Source organism: Apodemus sylvaticus, chromosome 17, assembly GCF_947179515.1.
Source record: "Apodemus sylvaticus chromosome 17, mApoSyl1.1, whole genome shotgun sequence".
In the NCBI taxonomy this organism is placed as follows: domain Eukaryota; kingdom Metazoa; phylum Chordata; class Mammalia; order Rodentia; family Muridae; genus Apodemus; species Apodemus sylvaticus.
In genome coordinates, this window is record NC_067488.1 from 69,755,038 (window position 1) to 69,774,091 (window position 19,054).

Sequence of the window (19,054 nt, forward strand, 5' to 3'; positions counted from 1 at the left end):
CTTTTGCAAAATGCTTCAGGAGTCATTTGTTTTTTTAGTTTAAAATCCACCTGAAACTGATAGAACCACCCTCCCTCATGGTAGCTGCAGCTAGCTAGTCCCCACACCTGTCACTCACCGGCCGCAGCACTCTGCACACCTCGCGCAGAATCTTGTCTTGGTTCTTTACTGAGCACAGCACCAGGGTGCAGACCACCGCATCCACAGAGCCATCGGCCACCTGGTGCATGTTCTCCCCGGCCGCCACCACAAAGCGCTCGAACTGCAGCTGCTGGTTCTCTGCGACGCTCTTGAACAAGAACTTCTCAAAGTTGGGGTTGGGGTCGATACAAGTGACCCTGCACCCGGGGGGATAGAACTTGAAGTTGGCCCCGGTGCCACAGCCCACCTCCAGCAGGGACAGCTTCCCAGAGGGGCCTGCAAACTCCTGCAGATTGCTGAAGAGCTCCCGCTTTCTGCTCGCCATCTGCTCGTTGTACATCACGGTGAACCGCTTCAGGAAGTAGGGAAAGCACTTTTTACAAACCCAGCTCCACACGCCTAGCAGATTCAGCAAAAACATGGGAAGCGCCAGGGTGCACACCACCAGCCGCAGGGCCAGGATGGCGAGCGTCATCTTTGCGAGTAGAGGAGAAAGGGCCAGGGCTGCCAGTGTCTCCTGGAGAAGCAGGGCGCAGGCTCCTGGCCCAGCTCCAGGGCCAATCAGGGAGGAAGGAGGCACCCTCTGAGCCGGAAAAAAACAAAATCACCGAGTCCGGTAGGGCCCTGACTCGCCGGACTCCCACCCTGCCCCACCCCTGGTAGCAGAAGTTGGAGGAGCTCTGGGTGCAGAGGTCAAAGACTGCCCCAGCCCCACACCCGAACTTCCCCCTCCCTCCCCCTCATCCCTTTGGAGGATTACAGCCTGAACCCTGACAGCCAGTCTTGCCTGGCTTTGTTTAGGTCTGCGGGCTGCAGCTGGATTCCTGCTCAGGTTGGGAGAGCAGAGCCTGTACTTTCAAGGCTCCCACCCAAGCCTTTTCTAGGAAGAGTCCCCATGGCGAGCAGGTCAGGGCACCAGGGAAGATGGCAGCCCATGCCCCCTTTCATCACACATTTATTCTTGCCTTCTCCTCTCCTAACCACACCCCACTTCCAAAACCTGTTTTTGTGTAAAGGAAGTGAAAGGGAAACCCTGGCAAGGCTCACGCAACAGTTTCTCAGTTCCCATTCTGAACTGAGCCTTTCATAAGTTAATAATTCAGCAGAAGGATCTTTGCTAAGTCACTGTTTTGAGCCATTCAGTTTAATACCCAACCGTCAATCTTATACTTGGTTATCATGTAGCTGGACCAAGTTAGAGTGAAGGAGCTCAGAATCGTCCCTTTGGAGTCTGGTGGGCTTTATAAAGCAGCTTCCAGCTCCAGTCCTTTTGGGTGGGGTTGTTGTGGGTCTTGCTCCGTAGCCCAAGCTGGCCTCGAATTCTCTTGATCCCTCTGCGACTTCTCAAGCAGCACTGAGGTGGCAGGTCGCTGTCACCATGCCCAGATGCACTGATTTCCGGAATTGTTTTTTGACTCATACATTCACAAGGAAGATAAATTACTTTTAACTTGTTTGCTTCCATTTTTCACATGTGGTCTGACAGTGGTCATCAGGCTGAGAACGGTCTCAGTGATGCTGGGAGTCCATGGAAAGCTTACTGCTTCTGATGTGTAAATGACTGGGGGCAGACATAACTAGAAGATTTATGAAACTGATATATTCAGATACTTCAGCATGTCAGATCAGGAAAGATACTCTGCTGGTCTCCAGAGGAGGTGGACCTGAGGCCATCATGGCCATCAGACAATACACATGGCAGCGTGGTGGCATCCAGACAGGGAGACTCATTTCCTGAATCAGGAGTGGTGGGCACTGCTGAGTTGGGGTCTGTTTTAATTCTTGTATGTGGAGGTAGAGGTGGGTGGGACTGGGGACTGGGCCCAGGGCTGATGCCCTCTGTCACTGATTCCTAATCCAGGAAGAGGAGTGCATGTATGTTTTAAAGTCTACTCATATTTTATATACCCTTCACATGTGTTACAAATACAACAGCCTGGCCTGGTGGCACACACCTTAATCCCAGCACTAGTGAGGCAAAAGCAGGCAGATGTTATGAGATCAAGGCCAGCCTGGCACATACAGTGAGTTCCACAACACTCCTCTCAGGATTATAGAGTAGAGAGTCCTGTCAAAAAAACAAACCAAGCTGAGGAGTGGTAGTGCACATCTTTAATCCCAGCACTTGGGAGGCAGAGGCAGGCAGATTTCTGAGTTCGAGGCCAGCCTGGCCTACAGATTGAGTTCCAGGACAGCCAGGGCTATACAGAGAAACCCTGTCTCAAAAAAACAAAACAAAACAAACAAACAAAAATAAATAAAAACCAAAACCAACCAAACAGGAATATTATATCAACTATTCCACATGTGTATGTGCACATGCAGGTGTGCTGGAGCATATGCATATATATGTGTGTGTGTGTGTGTGTGTGTGTGTGTGTGTGTGTGCGCGCGCGCGCGCGCGCGTGCGCGCACATGTATGTGTGCTAGAACATATGCATATGTGTGAGCACATGTGTGTGTGCTGGAGCATTTGCATATGTGTGTGTGCACACTTGGCTGTGCTGGAGCATACACATATATATGTGTGTGCATATGTGGGTGTGGTGGAACATATGCATAAGTGTATGTATACATGGCTGTGCTGGAACATATTCATATATGTGTGAGTACACTTGGGTATGCTGGAGCATATGCATATATATGTGTTTGCACACATGGGTGTTCTGGAACATATGCATATATATGGGTGTGTATGCACACATGGGTGTGCTGGAGCATATGCATATATATAAGTGTGTATGTGTGCACACATGGGTGTGCTGGAGCATATGCACATGTGTGAGCACACGTGAGTGGGCTGGAACATATGCATATATATAAGTGTGTGTGTGTGCACACATGTGGGTGTGCTGGAGCATATGCATACATATGTGTTTGCACACATGGGTGTCCTGGAACATAAGCATATATATAAGTGTGTATGTGCACACATGGGTGTGCTGGAGCATATGCATATATATAAGTGTGTGTGTGTGCACACATGGGTGTGCTGGAACATATGCATATATATAAGTGTGTGTGTGTGCACACATGGGTGTGCTGGAGCATATGCACATGTGTGAGCACACGTGGGTGGGCTGGAACATATGCATATATGTGTAGAGGCCAGAGGAGGTTGTTGAATGTTTTAATTTCTCCATCTTCATCATGTTCCTGGAGCCTGCAGAGCCACACAAGGGCATGGGGTCCCCTAGGACTAGAGTCAGAGGCAGCTGTGAGCCCTTGGCAAGAGCAGCAAACACCCTTAGCCGCTGAACGGCCTCTCCAGCCCCTACTAGCCTCATTTATTAAGGAGATCTCTGGAAGGAGAAGCTGGACTAAACTTTACCCGTGTATAGTTAACATTTGAGGTGTGGATGCACCCTGTGAAGCAGCGTCAGCAGGAACATGCTATGTCACTCTCTGAGTGTCCTCTTGCTCTCTCCTGCTCTCTCCTGCTCTCTCCTGCTCTCCCTCCTCCCTCCTCCCTCTTCCCTCCTCCCTTCTCCCTCTTCCCTCCTCCTTGAGCAACCATGCCCTGTTTTTCTCATCTCATTTCACATACCTAGATCACACAATAGTGACTTTCCCACCTGTCTCTGACTCAGCACCCGTGCTTTGAGAAGTACTCAGGCTGCTGCGCAGGCCGCACATACACCATAGTACACATGACAGTGACACATCAGGAGAAAAGAGGAGGTTTCCATAGCATGAGTACTGCATGCCCATCCACAGTGGTAACATTTATCCCATTTTAAGTTGTGTGTGCCCGTGAGTGCACATGAGAGCACCCTAGTACAAGGACGAGTTGAGCTGTGGGTTCTCCCATCCCACCTTGCTAAGGCAGGGTCTCTTGTTTCTGCAGACCAGCTGGCCTGTGGGCGTCCATGCTGGCCTGTGTTTGCTTCCCGAGACACTGTAGGAGCGCTGGACTTCAGGTGTTCTAGAGCATTTTGGTGCAGGGACAGCCAGGTCCCGGGGTGCATGGTTCCGGCAGGCGCCCACTGAGCCCCGAGCTTCACACTCGGGAGCCCGCCCACGTTTATTTTTTAGGCAGTCGATGGATCAGGGGGCCATTGACTGCCTCACTGTGTGTTGCACAGACTTGTTTTTCTTATCACTTGTTGTTATATGATTGGGTTATTTCCAGTTTGGAGCTATGAAAAATTAAGCTATTATGAGGCTAGTCCTGGTGGCACTGTCTTTAATCCCGGAGAGGCAGGGGCAGGGGCAGGGGCAGGGGCAGGGCGTGGCAAGGGCAGGATCTTGAATTCAAGGTCAGAGTGGTTCATATAGTGAGTTCCATGCCAGCCAGGGATACCTAGTGGGACCCTGTCTCTAATAACAACAAAAGAGAGCTTTTCTACCATTGGTGTGTTTGTGTTTCTCTGTCTGTGCCTGTGTGTGGTGAAGGGCATACAAGGGTGCGTGTATATGTACAATGTGTGTGCTTTTGTGTATGCATATGTGTTTCCTTATGCTTGTGCATGCATGTGTACATTAGCACATATTGTGTATGTGTGTGTGCATGTGTGTGGGTGTATATGTTTGTACCTGGGACTGTGTGCATGCACACATATACAATAACATTAGCTACTTTTCTTTCTTTTTGTTTAAAAGATGTATTTACTTATTATATGTAAGTGCACTGTAGCTGTTCACCGTTTTCCTGCCCTGCTCATTCCCTGTAGCTGTCTTCAGACACCCCAGAAAAGGTAGGGTTTCAGATCTCATTACAGATGGTTGTGAGCCATCATGTGGTTGGGGGGATATGAACTCGGGACCCTCAAAAGAACATTCGGAACTCTCAACCACTGAGGCATCTCTCCAGCCCCTCTTTTTTTAAAAAAAAAATATTTATTTATTTATGTATGTGAGTACACCACTGTTGTTCTCTTCAGACACTCCAGAAGAGGGCACCAGACCTCATCACAGATGGTCGTGAGCCACCATATGGTTGCTGGGAATTTGAACTCAGGACCTCTGGAAGAGCCGCCTGTGCTCTTAAGTGCTGAGCCATCTCTCCAGCCTATAGCTAATTTTCCACTGTTCTGACAGGACACCATGAGCAAGGCCACTTATGAAAAAAGAGCATTGAATTGTGGACACCATTCCCAGAGGGGTGGAGCCCATGATGGCTGAGGGACAGCCTGGGGAGAGTGAAGGTGTCCTGGCAGCAGGAGCAGCTGAGAACTGACACCTCAGAAGGCAAGCAGGGGACAGCCCTCAGTGTGACCTCCAGTGACACACTGCCTTTAGCAAGTGCACACCTTTTTTATTTCCCCCTCCTCAGCTTGGTTTCAATAAGTAGCCCTGGCTGTCCTGGAATCCAGTATATCCGGCTGTCCCAGAACTGACTGAGGCCTGCTTCTGCCTCCTGAGTGCTGAGGTTAAATATATGTGTCACTGCACCAGTCATAAGGCCACGCCTTCTAGTCCTCCCTAAGCAGACACCAAATGTGGACTGTACAGGCTGGTTCTGTGTGTCAACATGACACAGCTGGAGTTATCACAGAGCAAGAAGCCGCCCTTGAAAAAATGCCTCCATGGGATCCAGATGTAAGGCATTTTCTCGATTAGTGATCAAGGGGGGATGGCTCCTTGTGGGTGGTGCCATCCCTGGGCTGGTAGTCTTGGGTTCTATAAGAAAGCAGGCTGAGCAAGCCAGTAAGGAACATCCCTCCATGGCCTCTGCATCAGACACGTAACCAGCTGCTTCCCACTCCTGCCAAGGTAGTTCCCCTCCCAGACTGAATGGAATGTATCCTCTCAAACTGTAAGTCAAAACAAACCCTTCCCCTTTCAGTGCTCACTTGTCTGAGAATTGATCACAACATCAAGAAACATGCCTCAGCCGGGCGTGGTGGCGCACACCTGTAATCCCAGCACTTGGGAGGTAGAGGCAGGCTGATTTCTGAGTTAGAGGCCAGCCTGGTCTACAGAGTGAGTTCCAGGACAGGCAGGGCTACACAGAGAAACCCTGTCTGGGGGCAGGGGTGGGGAGATGGGGGTGGAAGAAAAGAAACATCCCTCATACATTGTATATACAACGTGGCTTTAGAAAAACATCTCTACATGCAAATACCTTAATTTTCCAAGTGTAAGTTTCCTTTTCAGAGACACTTAGACACAAATGAAGCCAAGCAGGCAGGCAGAGAAGCCATTTATTTTCATTTATTAAATGAACATGAATTTATTGATTAAAATTGAACTTCTGCAAATCATCTTGAAAAATATACATTTGTTTAGATACAAAAGCAGCTGAAACCCTTGGGTCCACCCAGACTTGCTCTCTGTATGGACACAGTGATGTCCATGATTTCATTTCAGGACCAGTGGAACATTTTTTCTTCAGTACAGGGTCTTTTTGTGTAGCCATGGCTGTCCTGGAACTAGATCAGGTTTTATTCACAGAGATCCACCTGCCTCCTGAATGCTGGGATTGATATGTGCTACCACACCCACTCGGGACCAGTGATATTTGATCAGAATAACACTCCTCCCCCAACAGTCCTTGCTGACTTCTCTCATGGATTACTTTTAGGGTCCCCCAGATACTGTTCCCATTTCCCTACCTGTAGTGGCCCTCCCCTGCCTATGGTAATTATATTCAGCAAAGTGTGTGCTAGATAAGATGGGAAATTAAACAGAGAATTCGCAATTGTCCTTTGTTGTTCTGTGACTATGCTGGTGTGTCAGGTGCACTTATAGCTGTGGAGTGCAGGACAGTGCAGCAGGCATTGACAAAACCCTGAGCTGAAGGAAGGAGAGTCACTGGCCAGAGGATGGGCAGCAGCAGAGCCCACTAGTGGCCCGGGATAGCGAGTGGGTTCCTATTCCTTTGCATTTTCACTGCACTGGGATTTATTTATTTGGTTTGCAAGCTGTAAGTTTCCCCCACTGCTTTTTTATCAAAGGCCCATGAGACTTTTGAACCCTTTGGAGGGAGAGTTCAGAGCTGCTTGGATTTGGTTTTGATTTGATGAGAGACAATCCAGAAAATGGCTACACAGAAACGTGTAGGGATGAACTTGATTTTTCCCTCTCCCAGCTAGAATTTTACATCTAAAATGGAAGCCTCGAACCTGAGGAGCAGAGCAGATCTGTCCCGCCCTGCACACTATTTCACAGCTATGCCATAGATGTGGGGCCGCACCAAACTCAAGGGCAGAGGGGCCTGCATATGCTGCAGCTGCAGCTTGGAGAAGCCGGCCCGCTCTAGGGCCTTCCAGCTCTCTCTTGTCACATTGCATCCATCAAAAGCAAGGAACCAGACAGGATTCATGACCTGTTGCCAGAAGTAATTCCAGGTGGACGGTTCATCTGCCACATGCTCCCAGAAGTAATAGGCCCCTCCCTGAGGAGAAACACACACAGTTTAAGGATCCTGGCTTTGGGAAAACCACTTTACAAAATACCTCAAGTGTCAAATTTCAGTGACCAGAAACTTACTTGAGAAGACACAGGTAGATTAAAATGGAGTAAGGTGTTCTCTGGGTAATGTCTGATTCAATTTCTGTGCCATTTTCTACAGAGCTAGCTGGGCAGGATAGCCCATGCCTGGAATCTCCAACCCAGGGAGGCTAAGGGAAGATGATCTAAATTACAGGAGAGTCCTAAACTTTTTAAAAGGAGCTTGCAATCTGAGCAACAGACATATTTTATGGTCATAAAGAATTTCTGTTCCAGCAATGGTGGCACATGCCTTTAATCCTGGCTCTTGGGAGGCAGAGGCAGATATCTGAGTTCCAGACAGCCTGGTCTACAGAGTTAGTTGCAGGACAAACAGGGCTACAAGGAGAAATCATGTCTGGAACACACACCTCCCCTCTCCCCAAAAAAGAAAGTCTGACTCCGGAAACTGCAAGTCCTGAGTGAGGGCTCTCCTGTCCGCTCATCCCCCACATCCCTGCACTCTCAACAGTGTCATTTGTAGCAGAACAAACCTGTAATCCCAGCAATCAGGAAGGCGGGCATTGCTGCAGGCTGGAGGCTAGTCTGGGTTACATAGACCTTGACTCAGACAAACAACAATGATGCTTTTAAGTTTTATTTCCCCCTGCTGGTTTTGCTTTATTTTTGATACAGTGTTTCAACATGCCTTTGTAACTTGCTACCGGCCTGACTGGCCTTAAAAGCTCACAGAGATCTGCCTGCATCAGCCTGCTGAGCTTCTGCATGCTGAGTGGGGGAATAAGGGAGCTATGCCACCATGCCTGGCACCTCACTGTTTTTACTTAGGAGGAAACAGAGCCCAACATGACAGTGTGTTATTGTCAGACAGAGATCCTAAGCCTCTGTGTGTGGCTCCAGAACTATCACAGCGAAATGTTTGAGAAAGTTCAGCAAACAGGCAGATGTTTTCTTTTTCTTTTTTCTTTCTTTTTTTATTTTCTTTTTGTTTGTTTGTTGGTTTATTTATTTATTTATTTATTTATTTATTTATTTATTTAGTGGTTTTTCGAGACAGGGTTTCTCTGCATAGCCCTGGCTGTCCTGGAACTTACTCTGTAGACCAGGCTGGCCTTGAACTCAGAAAATCGCTTGCCTCTGCCTCCCAAGTGCTGGGATTAAAGCCATGTGCCATCACTGCCTGGCTTTTGTTTTGTTTTGTTTTGTTTTTCACACACAGATATTTTCACACCAACTCACCAAGGAATGCCTTAGCAATTCTAGACCTTGGGAGGCAGAGGCAGGAGGATAAGAAGTTGTAAGTGGTGTTTGTTAGCACATTGAATTTGAGGCTGGTTAGGGCCATATGAGACCCTGACTTAAAAAATAGAAAAGAGTTGACAAGGTAGTTGACAACCAGGCATAATTCCAGTTCCAGGGATCCAGTGTTCTCTGACCTCTGTGGTTCCGCACTTACATACATGGTGCATGTAGCTCCTGCAGGTATGCACAAGCACATAAAGCTCTTTTCAAATAACAATAATCAGGGGCTGTAGAGATGGCTTAGAGTAAAGGGCACTGACTGCTCTTCTGAAGGTCCTGGGTTGAAATCCCAGCAACCACATGGTGACTCACAAGTATCCATAATGAGATTGGACACCTTCTCCTGGTGCATCTGAAGACAGCTATGGTATACTTAGATATAATAATAAATAAATGTTTTTTAAAAGTCAGAAAAAAGGCCAGACAGAGGTGGCACACACCTTTAATCCCAGCACTTGGGAGGCAGAGACAGGCGGATATCTGAGTTCCAGGCCAGCCTGGTCTACAGAGTGAGTTCCAGAACAGCCAGAGCTACACAGAGAAACCCTGTCTCAAAAAACAAAAACAAAACAAAACAAAAGTCAGAAAAAAATAAAACCAGCCACTATCCTATTATATGTAAACTTGCAATTTCTTCAAAATCAAGTCTAACACACATTGTTTGTAACCATGGTTACTTCACATCTGCTGTGCTCTTCCCAGGTTCCTCTGTAACAAGCATTAACATCCACCATCTTGAGAGCACCTGTAATTATTGCCAAATCGATGCATTGTTACAAAGCGAGGTTGAATCACTAGTGGGTGGTCCCGTTTAGAACACCTTGGTAGACGTTTTCAAAGTGTCCCTTGGAAACCTGGGTCACGTTTACACTCTCACTAGCAATGACTCAGCAAGTGCCCATTTCCAATAGCGGGCTGACAAAGTCCACTTCCTAGCCCCTCCCCCACCAATGTTTTTGACACATGTCTTGCTATGGTAACCCAGGTTAGCATCAACTACGTTAAGAACACGTGTGCATGCACACACATGCACAAACACACTAATTGCAGTACAGGGGAGACAGAGGCTGGCAGATCTCTGACACCCTCTGGCCACTCAGCCTGGCCACCTTGGGGAGTTTCAGACAGTGGGTGATTCTCTATCAAGAGTGGGCGTGGTCTCTGAGAAGTGATCGTGCCTGCAGTTGTCCTCTGACCTCCACACAAACTCCCACACATGGGCATTCACATACAGGAACACACAGAGAAAAATATGTTTTTAATATCCTTAATGGATATTAAAATCTTTTACTACAAAGGTTTTTTTTTGGCTGTGTACTGGCTGGTTTTTGGTTTTGTGTCAACTTGACACAGCTGGACTTATGACAGAGAACGGAGCCTCCCTTTATCCATGGGATCCATGGGATCCGTGGGATCCATGGGATCCAGCTGTAAGGCATTGTCTCAATGATCAAGGAAGAGGGCTCCTTGTAGGTGGTGCCATTCCTGGGCTGGTGGTCCTGGGTTCTATAAGAAAGCAATCTGAGCAAGCCAGGGGAAGCAAGCCAGTAGGAATTGTCCCTCCATGGTCTCTGCATCAGCTCCTGCTTCCTGACTTTCCTCTTCTTCTTCTTCTTCTTCTTCTTCTTCTTCTTCTTCTTCTTCTTCTTCTTCTTCTTCTTCTTCTTCTTCTTTTTGGTGTTTTTGGATTTGGTTTTTTTGAGACAGGGTTTCTCTGTATAGCCCTGACTGTCCTGGAATTCAGTCTGTGGGTCAGGCTGGCCTCAAACTCCGAAATCTGCCTGCCTCTACCTCCCAGAGTCCCTGACCTGATTGAGTTCTAGTCTTGACTTCCTTTGGTGATGAACAGCAATGTGGAAGTGTAAGCTGAATAAACCCTTTCCTCCCCAACTTGCTTCTTGGTCATGATGTTTGTGCAGGAATAGAAACCCCTACTAAGATAGGATCCCTTTAGGGATCTGTTTATAGGTCTGTTAATATACATTATTATTTTGCTCATGGAAAGAACTGCTTTTATTCCATTCTCCTTTGATTCTATTTATTTCATGAATATGCAAACAGAATTGTGGAGGTGATAAGTCACTAGCCTTGTCTGAATTCAGGGCAGGATTTTGTCACTAGCTTTTACTCAGCAATGGTGACCGCTGTCACCCTTAGGAGGAATCCATCTGACTTGCACTGCAGAACACATGGGTCATGCAGATGCTACTACAGCATACTACTACACAGCCTCCAGGCATTTTCTACTGAAGAAAGAAACCTCTCTCCCTTTTGTAAGCCTCCCTTTTCAAGCTACTCTAGACCCGGCTACCCAGAGGCAGAGAGTTTTGGGACAGAATTCAGAAGTTAGAGATGCAGTTAGAACAAACTAAACAGATAAATTTAAGTAAGACATGCATTTGGGAATAAGGAACTGAATTTCCTAATAAAACTGAAGAGCAAAAGCTTTCCTTAGGCAAGGGCAGGAGACAGCAGAGCAGTGGAGAGGCCCCTTGGGAATGCCTATGGATGGCCTAGGTCGGGGAAGCTGTGGGGAACAGAGTGAGCCCTGAGTGGGCGTCAGGATTTGGAAATCTGTGCAGGCGTGTAGCTGAGAGCACAGGAGACAGCTGAGGGGACACGGACATGGGCGAGAGCAGAGGAAGGGAGCCTTAGTGCCTAGGGAGTAAAGAGGTGGGATGGGCTAAGAGCCTGACCTCGGTGGAGTGAGGTGGTGGTGGTGGTGGTGGTGGCACATGTCTTTAATCCTTAGTTAGGAGGCAGAAGCAGGCAGCTCTGTGAGTTCAAGGCCAGCCTGGTCTACAGACAAAGTGTCAGTCCAGCCAACCACTCTTTAGTGAAACTGAGACCTGGTCCCTCTCCACAAAATATCTCAGACTCATGGCTGTGTATTTCTTTCTTTTTCTTTTTTCTTTAAAGATTTGCTTATTTTACTTATGGGAGCACACTGCAGTTATCTTCAGAGGGCATCAGATCCCATTACAGATGGCTGTGAGCCACCATTTGGTTGCTGGGAATTGAACTGAGGAGCACTGGAGGAACAATCAGTTCCTCTTATCCACTGAGCCATCTCTACAGCCCTGCCCGTGTATTTCTTATTGTCTTTGAGTCTGCAACCTCATTACAATATGGAGATCATAAGTCTCTGCTGCAGGGGACTATGCTTAAGGTCAACTGGGGCTGTTATAATGCCCTGGTTCTACCAAGCAGATTGGTGAGTTGGTAATCCCAGAGGCCCAGGGAGACAAACCAGGCATCCTCTGCCCTGCACAGAGGAGGGGTGAGAGGCAACAGCTTAAAGAAGACCTGGTAAAGCCCCAGTTGCCCAGGGATGGTGAAGGGACCCAGGCTTTGGCCCCAAGACTCTGTCCCTTTCTACATTTTGGTTTGATTTATGGTTTGTGTTTTAAAGGTGTGTTTGTGTGTGGGGTTCTTGCTGTAATAGTCCAGGTGTGTGTGTGTGTGTGTGTGTGTGTGTGTGTGTACATGTGTGAGTGTGTATATGCATGTGTGTGATAGTGTGAGTGTGGAGGTTTGGGAGTGTTTGTGAGAGAGTGTGAGTGCATATGAGTATGTGTGTATTTTAATTTGTATGTGTGTGAGTGTGTCTGTGTGTGACTGTGTGTGTGTGCGCGCGCACACATGATTGTGAACATGTGTCAGTGTCACATCCCTCCATGTTCTCAGATCAATAAGATGAAATGTTAAGAATGTTATACTTTAGCTGGGCAGTGGTGGCACACAACTGTAATCCCAGCACTCTGGGAGGCAGAGATAGGTGGATTTCTGAGTTAGAGGCCAGACTGGTCTACAGAATGAGTTCCAGGACAGCCAGGGCTATACAGAGAAACCCTGTCTCGAAAAAACCAAAAAAAAAAAAAAAAAAAAAAAGTCACACTTCAAGTTCAGCTTTGTTCAAAACAAAGCTGTTTAACAAAGAATTTCTTCAGACTTTTATGAAAACACAAAGTGACTGTTGCTCCTGGCTGCCCTGGAGATCAGTTTCCCTCTTACCACCCTTTGTGTGAACATGTTGACATTATTTCCTGAGAACTTTTCTCTTTTCTATCCTGGAGTGGTCAGTCACCCTCCTTGAAGGTTTGTTGTCTGTTTAGGTTGGTTGATTTTCTTTTTTAAGTATTCATTTTTTTGATAGAGTTTTACTATATAATTCAGGCTGGCCTTGGACCTGGTACATAGCAGAGGCTTGACTTCCCATCCTTGTCACCCTCTGGGACACTGAGACTGTGGGTGGGCTTGTATGTGTGGTCTGCCACACCCAGCTCTCGATCTTTGTTATAGTCACAGAGCTCCCGACTGTGAATAGCTCCCATCCACACTCAGTCTCTGTCCAGTTTGCAGTACTGCAAATGCTCCTTTATTGAGCAGCCTTGGGATGGACAAGGTTTTACATACGTGTAGCTACAGGTAGGTGAACTTCTGATAGAGATAGAACATCCACTTGACCTTTTAATGTTACTAAATGAGCCTTCCAAACCCCTTCCTGTATGAGGGGGCTTCCCAGGCCACCCTGGTACTATTGACTGTAGGTCTCTGACACTGTCATAAGCAAACCCAGCCTTATAGTCTGTCTCATGACTGCCTACTTTAATTCATGTTCCCGGCCCTGCCCACTTGCTCAACTTTTTTTCTGACCCTCTTTAAAACACAGAACCAATATCATCAGTGACTGTAAATTTTGTTGGTTTTGTCTTTGGGGCACAGTCCCTATGCATCGCTGGCTGGCCCTCACTGTGAGGAGCAGTCTGGCCTCGAACTTCAGGAGATCCACCTGCTCTTCCTCCCAGTGCGGGACTTGTAGGTTGGTTGGTTTCTTTGTTTCTGTGTATGAGGGGTAAGACCCTCAGCTGTTCCTGGCACAGTTACTGGGTAGCAGCTTCAGTTACCAAGCTTGACATCCTAACCATCCCAGGCTCTTCCCACTGTGGAACTTCAGAACTTTCTAGGTTCTGGTTTGTCAGCGCTCACTCTCTTTTGCAAAATGCTTCAGGAGTCATTTGTTTTTTAGTTTAGAATCCACCTGAAACTGATAGAACCACCCTCACTCATGGTAGCTACACCTAGCTAGTCCCCACACCTGTCACTCACCGGCCGCAGCACTCTGCACACCTCGCGCAGAATCCTGTCTTGGTTCTTCACTGAGCACAGCACCAGGGTGCTGACCACCACGTCCACAGAGCCATCGGCCACCTGGTGCATGTTCTCCCCGGCCGCCACCACAAAGCGCTCGAACTGCAGCTGCTGGTTCTCTGCCACACTCTTGAACAAGTACTTCTCAAAGTTGGGGTTGGGGTCGATACAAGTGACCCTGCACCCGGGGGGATAGAACTTGAAGTTGGCCCCGGTGCCACAGCCCACCTCCAGCAGGGACAGCTTCCCAGAGGGGCCTGCAAACTCCTGCAGATTGCTGAAGTGCTTCTGCTTTCTGCTCGCCATATACTCATTGTAAATCACAGTGAACCACTGCATGCAGTAGGCAAAGGACTTCTTGCATACCCAGTTCCACAGGCCTAGAAGATTCAGCAGAAACATGGGAAGCGCCAGGGTGCACACCACCAGCTGCAGGGCCACAACAGCAAGGGTCATCTTTGCAAATTGAGGAGAAAGGGCCAGGGCTGCCAGTGTCTCCTGGAGAAGCAGGGCACAGACTCCTGGCACAGATCCAGCGCCAATCAGGGAGGAAGGAGACACCTGCTGAGCCCTCCCCCCCCAAAAAAACCCAACAAAACACAGAACCTGGTAGGGCCCTGACTCCTGGCCTGACTCTCACCCAGCCCCTTGCCTATCTCCACTACTTCTGCATCCACCCCCAACCCCTGCTGGCTAGCAGAAATTGGCATAGTTAGTGGTGCAATGGTCCAAGACTGTCCCTGCCCTGCCTGCCACCCACCCCCTCATCTCTTTGGAGGGTTGCAGTCATGCACCCTGGTCCTGCCTGGCTCCATTTGAGTCTGGAGGCTGCAGCTGGTTTCCTGCCCAGGTTGGTAGAGCAGAGCCTGTACTTTCAAGGCTTCCATCCAAGCCTTTTTTTAGGAAGAGTCCCCACTTGGAGCGGGCCAGGGCACCAGGGAAGATGGCAGCCAATGCCCCCTTTCATCACACATTTATTCTTGCCCTCTCCTTTCCCCACCACACCCCATTGCCAAAACCTGTTTTTGTGTTAAAGAAGTGAAAGGAAAAGCTGGGCCGTGGTGGTGCACGCCTTTAATCCCAGCACTTGGGAGGCAGAGACAGGTGGATTTCTGAGTTCCTGGCCAGCCTGGTCTACAGAGTGAGTTCCTGGACAGCCAGGGCTATACAGAGAAACCCTGTCTCAAAAAATCAATAACAACAACAACAACAAAAGAACAAGTGAGAGGAAACCCTGGCAAGGCTCACGCAACAGTTTCTCAGTTCCCATTCTGAACTGAGCCTTTCATAAGTTAATAATTCAGCAGAAGGATCTTTGCTAAGTCACTGTTTTGAGCCATTCAGTTTAATACCCAACCGTCAATCTTATTATACTTGGTTATCATGTAGCTGGACCAAGTTAGAGTGAAGGAGCTCAGAATCGTCCCTTTGGAGTCTGGTGGGCTTTATAAAGCAGCTTCCAGCTCCAGTCCTTTTGGGTGGGGTTGTTGTGGGTCTTGCTCCGTAGCCCAAGCTGGCCTCGAATTCTCTTGATCCCTCTGCGACTTCTCAAGCAGCACTGAGGTGGCAGGTCGCTGTCACCATGCCCAGATGCACTGATTTCCGGAATTGTTTTTTGACTCATACATTCACAAGGAAGATAAATTACTTTTAACTTGTTTGCTTCCATTTTTCACATGTGGTCTGACAGTGGTCATCAGACTGAGAAAGGTCTCAGTGATGCTGGGAGTCCATGGAAAGCTTACTGCTTCTGATGTGTAAATGACTGGGGGCAGACATAACTAGAAGATTTATGAAACTGATATATTCAGATACTTCAGCATGTCAGATCAGGAAAGATACTCTGCTGGTCTCCAGAGGAGGTGGACCTGAGGCCATCATGGCCATCAGACAATACACATGGCAGCGTGGTGGCATCCAGACAGGGAGACTCATTTCCTGAATCAGGAGTGGTGGGCACTGCTGAGTTGGGGTCTGTTTTAATTCTTGTATGTGGAGGTAGAGGTGGGTGGGACTGGGGACTGGGCGCAGGGCTGATGCCCTCTGTCACTGATTCCTAATCCAGGAAGAGGAGTGCATGTATGTTTTAAAGTCTACTCATATTTTATATACCCTTCACATGTGTTACAAATACAACAGCCTGGCCCGGTGGCACACACCTTAATCCCAGCACTAGTGAGGCAAAAGCAGGCAGATGTTATGAGATCAAGGCCAGCCTGGCACATACAGTGAGTTCCACAACACTCCTCCCAGGATTATAGAGTAGAGAGTCCTGTCAAAAAAACAAACCAAGCTGAGGAGTGGTAGTGCATGCCTTTAATCCCAGCACTTGGGAGGCAGAGGCAGGCAGATTTCTGAGTTCGAGGCCAGCCTGGTCTACAGATTGAGTTCCAGGACAGTCAGGGCTATACAGAGAAACCCTGTCTCAAAAAAACAAAACAAAACAAACAAACAAACAAAAAAAAAACAAAACCAACCAAACAGGAATATTATATCAACTATTCCACATCTGTATGTGCGTATGCTGGTGTGGGGGAGCATATGCATATATGTGTGTGTGTGTGTATGCACATGTATGTGTACTAGAACATATGCATATGTGTGAGCACATGTGTGTGTGCTGGAGCATTTCCATATGTGTGTGTGCACACTTGGCTGTGCTGGAGCATATGCATATTATGTGTGTGTGCATACGTGGGTATGGTGGAACATATGCATATGTGTGTGTACACATGGGTGTCCTAGAACATATTCATATGTGTGTGTGCAGACTTGGGTATTCTGGGGCATATGCATACATGCATGTTCGCACACATGGGTGTGCTGAAACATATGCATATATATGTGTGCACACACATGGGTCTGCTGGAGCATATGCACATGTGTGCACACATGTGGGTGTGCTGGAGCATATGCATACATATGTGTTTGCACACATGGGTGTGCTGGAACATATGCATATATATGGGTGTGTATGGACACATGGGTGTGCTGGAACATATGCATATATATAAGTGTGTATGTGCACACATGGGTGTGCTGGAACATATGCACATGTGTGAGCACATGCGGGTGGGCTGGAACATATGCACATGTGTGAGCACACGTGGGTGGGCTGGAACATATGCATATATGTGTAGAGGCCAGAGGAGGTTGTTGAATGTTTTAATTTCTCCATCTTCATCATGTGCCTGGAGCCTGCAGAGCCACACAAGGGCATGGGGTCCCCTAGGACTAGAGTCAGAGGCAGCTGTGAGCCCTTGGCAAGAGCAGCAAACACCCTTAGCCGCTGAACGGCCTCTCCAGCCCCTACTAGCCTCATTTATTAAGGAGATCTCTGGAAGTAGAAGCTGGACTAAACTGTACCCGTGTATAGTTAACATTTGAGGTGTGGATGCACCCTGTGAAGCAGTGTCAGCAGGAACATGCTATGTCACTCTCTGAGTGTCCTCTTGCTCTCTCCTGCTCTCTCCTGCTCTCCCTCCTCCCTCCTCCTCCCTCCCTCCCCCTCCTCCCTCCTCCCTCCTCCTTCCTCCTTCCCCCTCTTCCCTTCTCCCTCCTCCCTCCTCCCTCCTCCTTGAGCAACCATGCCCTGTTTTTCTCACCTCATTTCACATACCTAGATCACACAATAGTGACTTTCCCACCTGTCTCTGACTCAGCACCCGTGCTTTGAGAAGTACTCAGGCTGCTGCTTGGGCCGCACATACACCATAGTACACATGACAGTGACACATCAGGAGAAGAGAGGAGGTTTCCATAGCATGAGTACTGCATGCCCCATCCACAGTGGTAACATTTATCCCATTTTAAGTTGTGTGTGCCCGTGAGTGCACATGCGAGCACCCTAGTACAAGGACGAGTTGAGCTGTGGGTTCTCCCATCCCACCTTGCTGAGGCAGGGTCTAATGTTTCTGCAGACCAGCTGGCCTGTGGGTGTCCATGCTGCCCTGTGTTTGCTTCCCGAGACACTGTAGGAGCGCTGGACTTCAGGTGTTCTAGAGCATTTTGGTGCAGGGACACCCAGGTCCCGGGGTGCATGGCTCCGGCAGGCGCCCACTGAGCCCTGAGCTTCACACTCGGGAGCCCGCCCACATTTATTTTTTGGCCAGTTGATGGATCAGAGGGCCATTGACTGCCTCACTGTGTGTTGCACAGACTTGTTTTTCTTATCACTTGTTGATATATGATTGGGTTATTTCCAGTTTGGAGTTATGAAAAATTAAGCTATTATGAGGCTAGTCCTGGTGGCACTGCCTTTAATCCCAGAGAGGCAGGGGCAGGGGCAGGATCTTGAATTCAAGGCCAGAGTGTTTCATATAGTGAGTTCCATGCCAGCCAGGGATACGTAGTGGGACCCTGTCTCTAATAACAAAAAAAGAGCCCTTTTCTACCATTGGTGTGTCTGTGCTTCTCTGTGTGTGCCTGTGTGTGGTGGGGGGCATATAAGTGCATGTGTCTGTGCAGTTATACATGCATGTGTGTGCTTGTGTGTGTGTGCATGTGCTCACGCTCATGCTTTTGTGTGCTTGTGTGTATGTGCTTGTTTGTGCTTGTGCTTCTTCTTTTAGAAGAATAAAAGTAAAGTATGGATGGAAAGTTAAAATATTTGTTTGCAACTACTGTGTAGTTGGGGAAAAGCCTTCTGAATCACTGGCATAAAATAACTCAGGGAAAAAAGATTTCATGAAAGCAGCCTTCCGGAGCACTGGGGAAATTCTTCTATCCTTACCTACTTTGTAAATATTAGCTACAGTGACTCGTGCCTGTACTACCTGCCATCAGAGGGCTCAGCAGGAGAATATTAAACTTGAGGCTAGCCTGGACCACATAGTGAATTTAGATGTGACTTCCAGATGTGTATATTTCATGAATACATTGCTCCAGCCCCATCTCTGCTCCTGGCCCAGCATGAGGGAGCAGCTTTGGTCACCTCCTCTCCAGCATCATAGAAACAGTGGAGTCACGTGACTGACCCTTCTGCTGCCACATCCACTTTAATAATGAAGTAAAAGAAAATCCAACCTAAAATGTCTTTTAATTAGTTTAGCAAAAAAAAATTTCC

General features: G+C 48.0%; 2 protein-coding genes across 3 annotated transcripts in view; both read right to left on the bottom strand.

Annotated features, from left to right (window-relative positions):
* LOC127667781 (putative methyltransferase-like protein 7A) overlaps positions 1–792 on the bottom strand; it is a 47,820-nt gene extending 47,028 nt beyond the window's left edge. Inside the window, exon 1 of one of the 2 annotated variants that reach the window (XM_052161104.1) lies at positions 119–792. In XM_052161104.1, the coding sequence (XP_052017064.1) occupies positions 119–616 (498 nt within the window). In that variant the 5' untranslated portion in view covers positions 617–792. The remainder of the gene's footprint in view (positions 1–118) is intronic. The other variant, XM_052161103.1, reaches the window with a different exon arrangement.
* Positions 793–7,243: 6,451 nt separating this feature from the next.
* LOC127667782 (putative methyltransferase-like protein 7A) lies at positions 7,244–14,445 on the bottom strand. The gene is made up of 2 exons (XM_052161106.1): positions 13,948–14,445; positions 7,244–7,480 (listed from the first exon to the last, which is right to left on the bottom strand). Exons 1-2 carry the CDS (start codon positions 14,443–14,445, stop codon positions 7,244–7,246), a joined length of 735 nt encoding a protein of 244 aa, XP_052017066.1.
* Positions 14,446–19,054: the final 4,609 nt, after the last annotated feature.

Coding starts and splice junctions, on each gene's coding strand:
- LOC127667782 (XM_052161106.1), bottom strand. CDS start 14,445: ATGACCCTTGCTGTTGTGGCCCTGCAGCTGGTGGTGTGCACCCTGGCG. Junction 7,481..13,947: donor TGTGCAGAGTGCTGCGGCCG/GTGAGTGACAGG, acceptor GTTTCTCCTCAG/GGAGGGGCCTATTACTTCTG.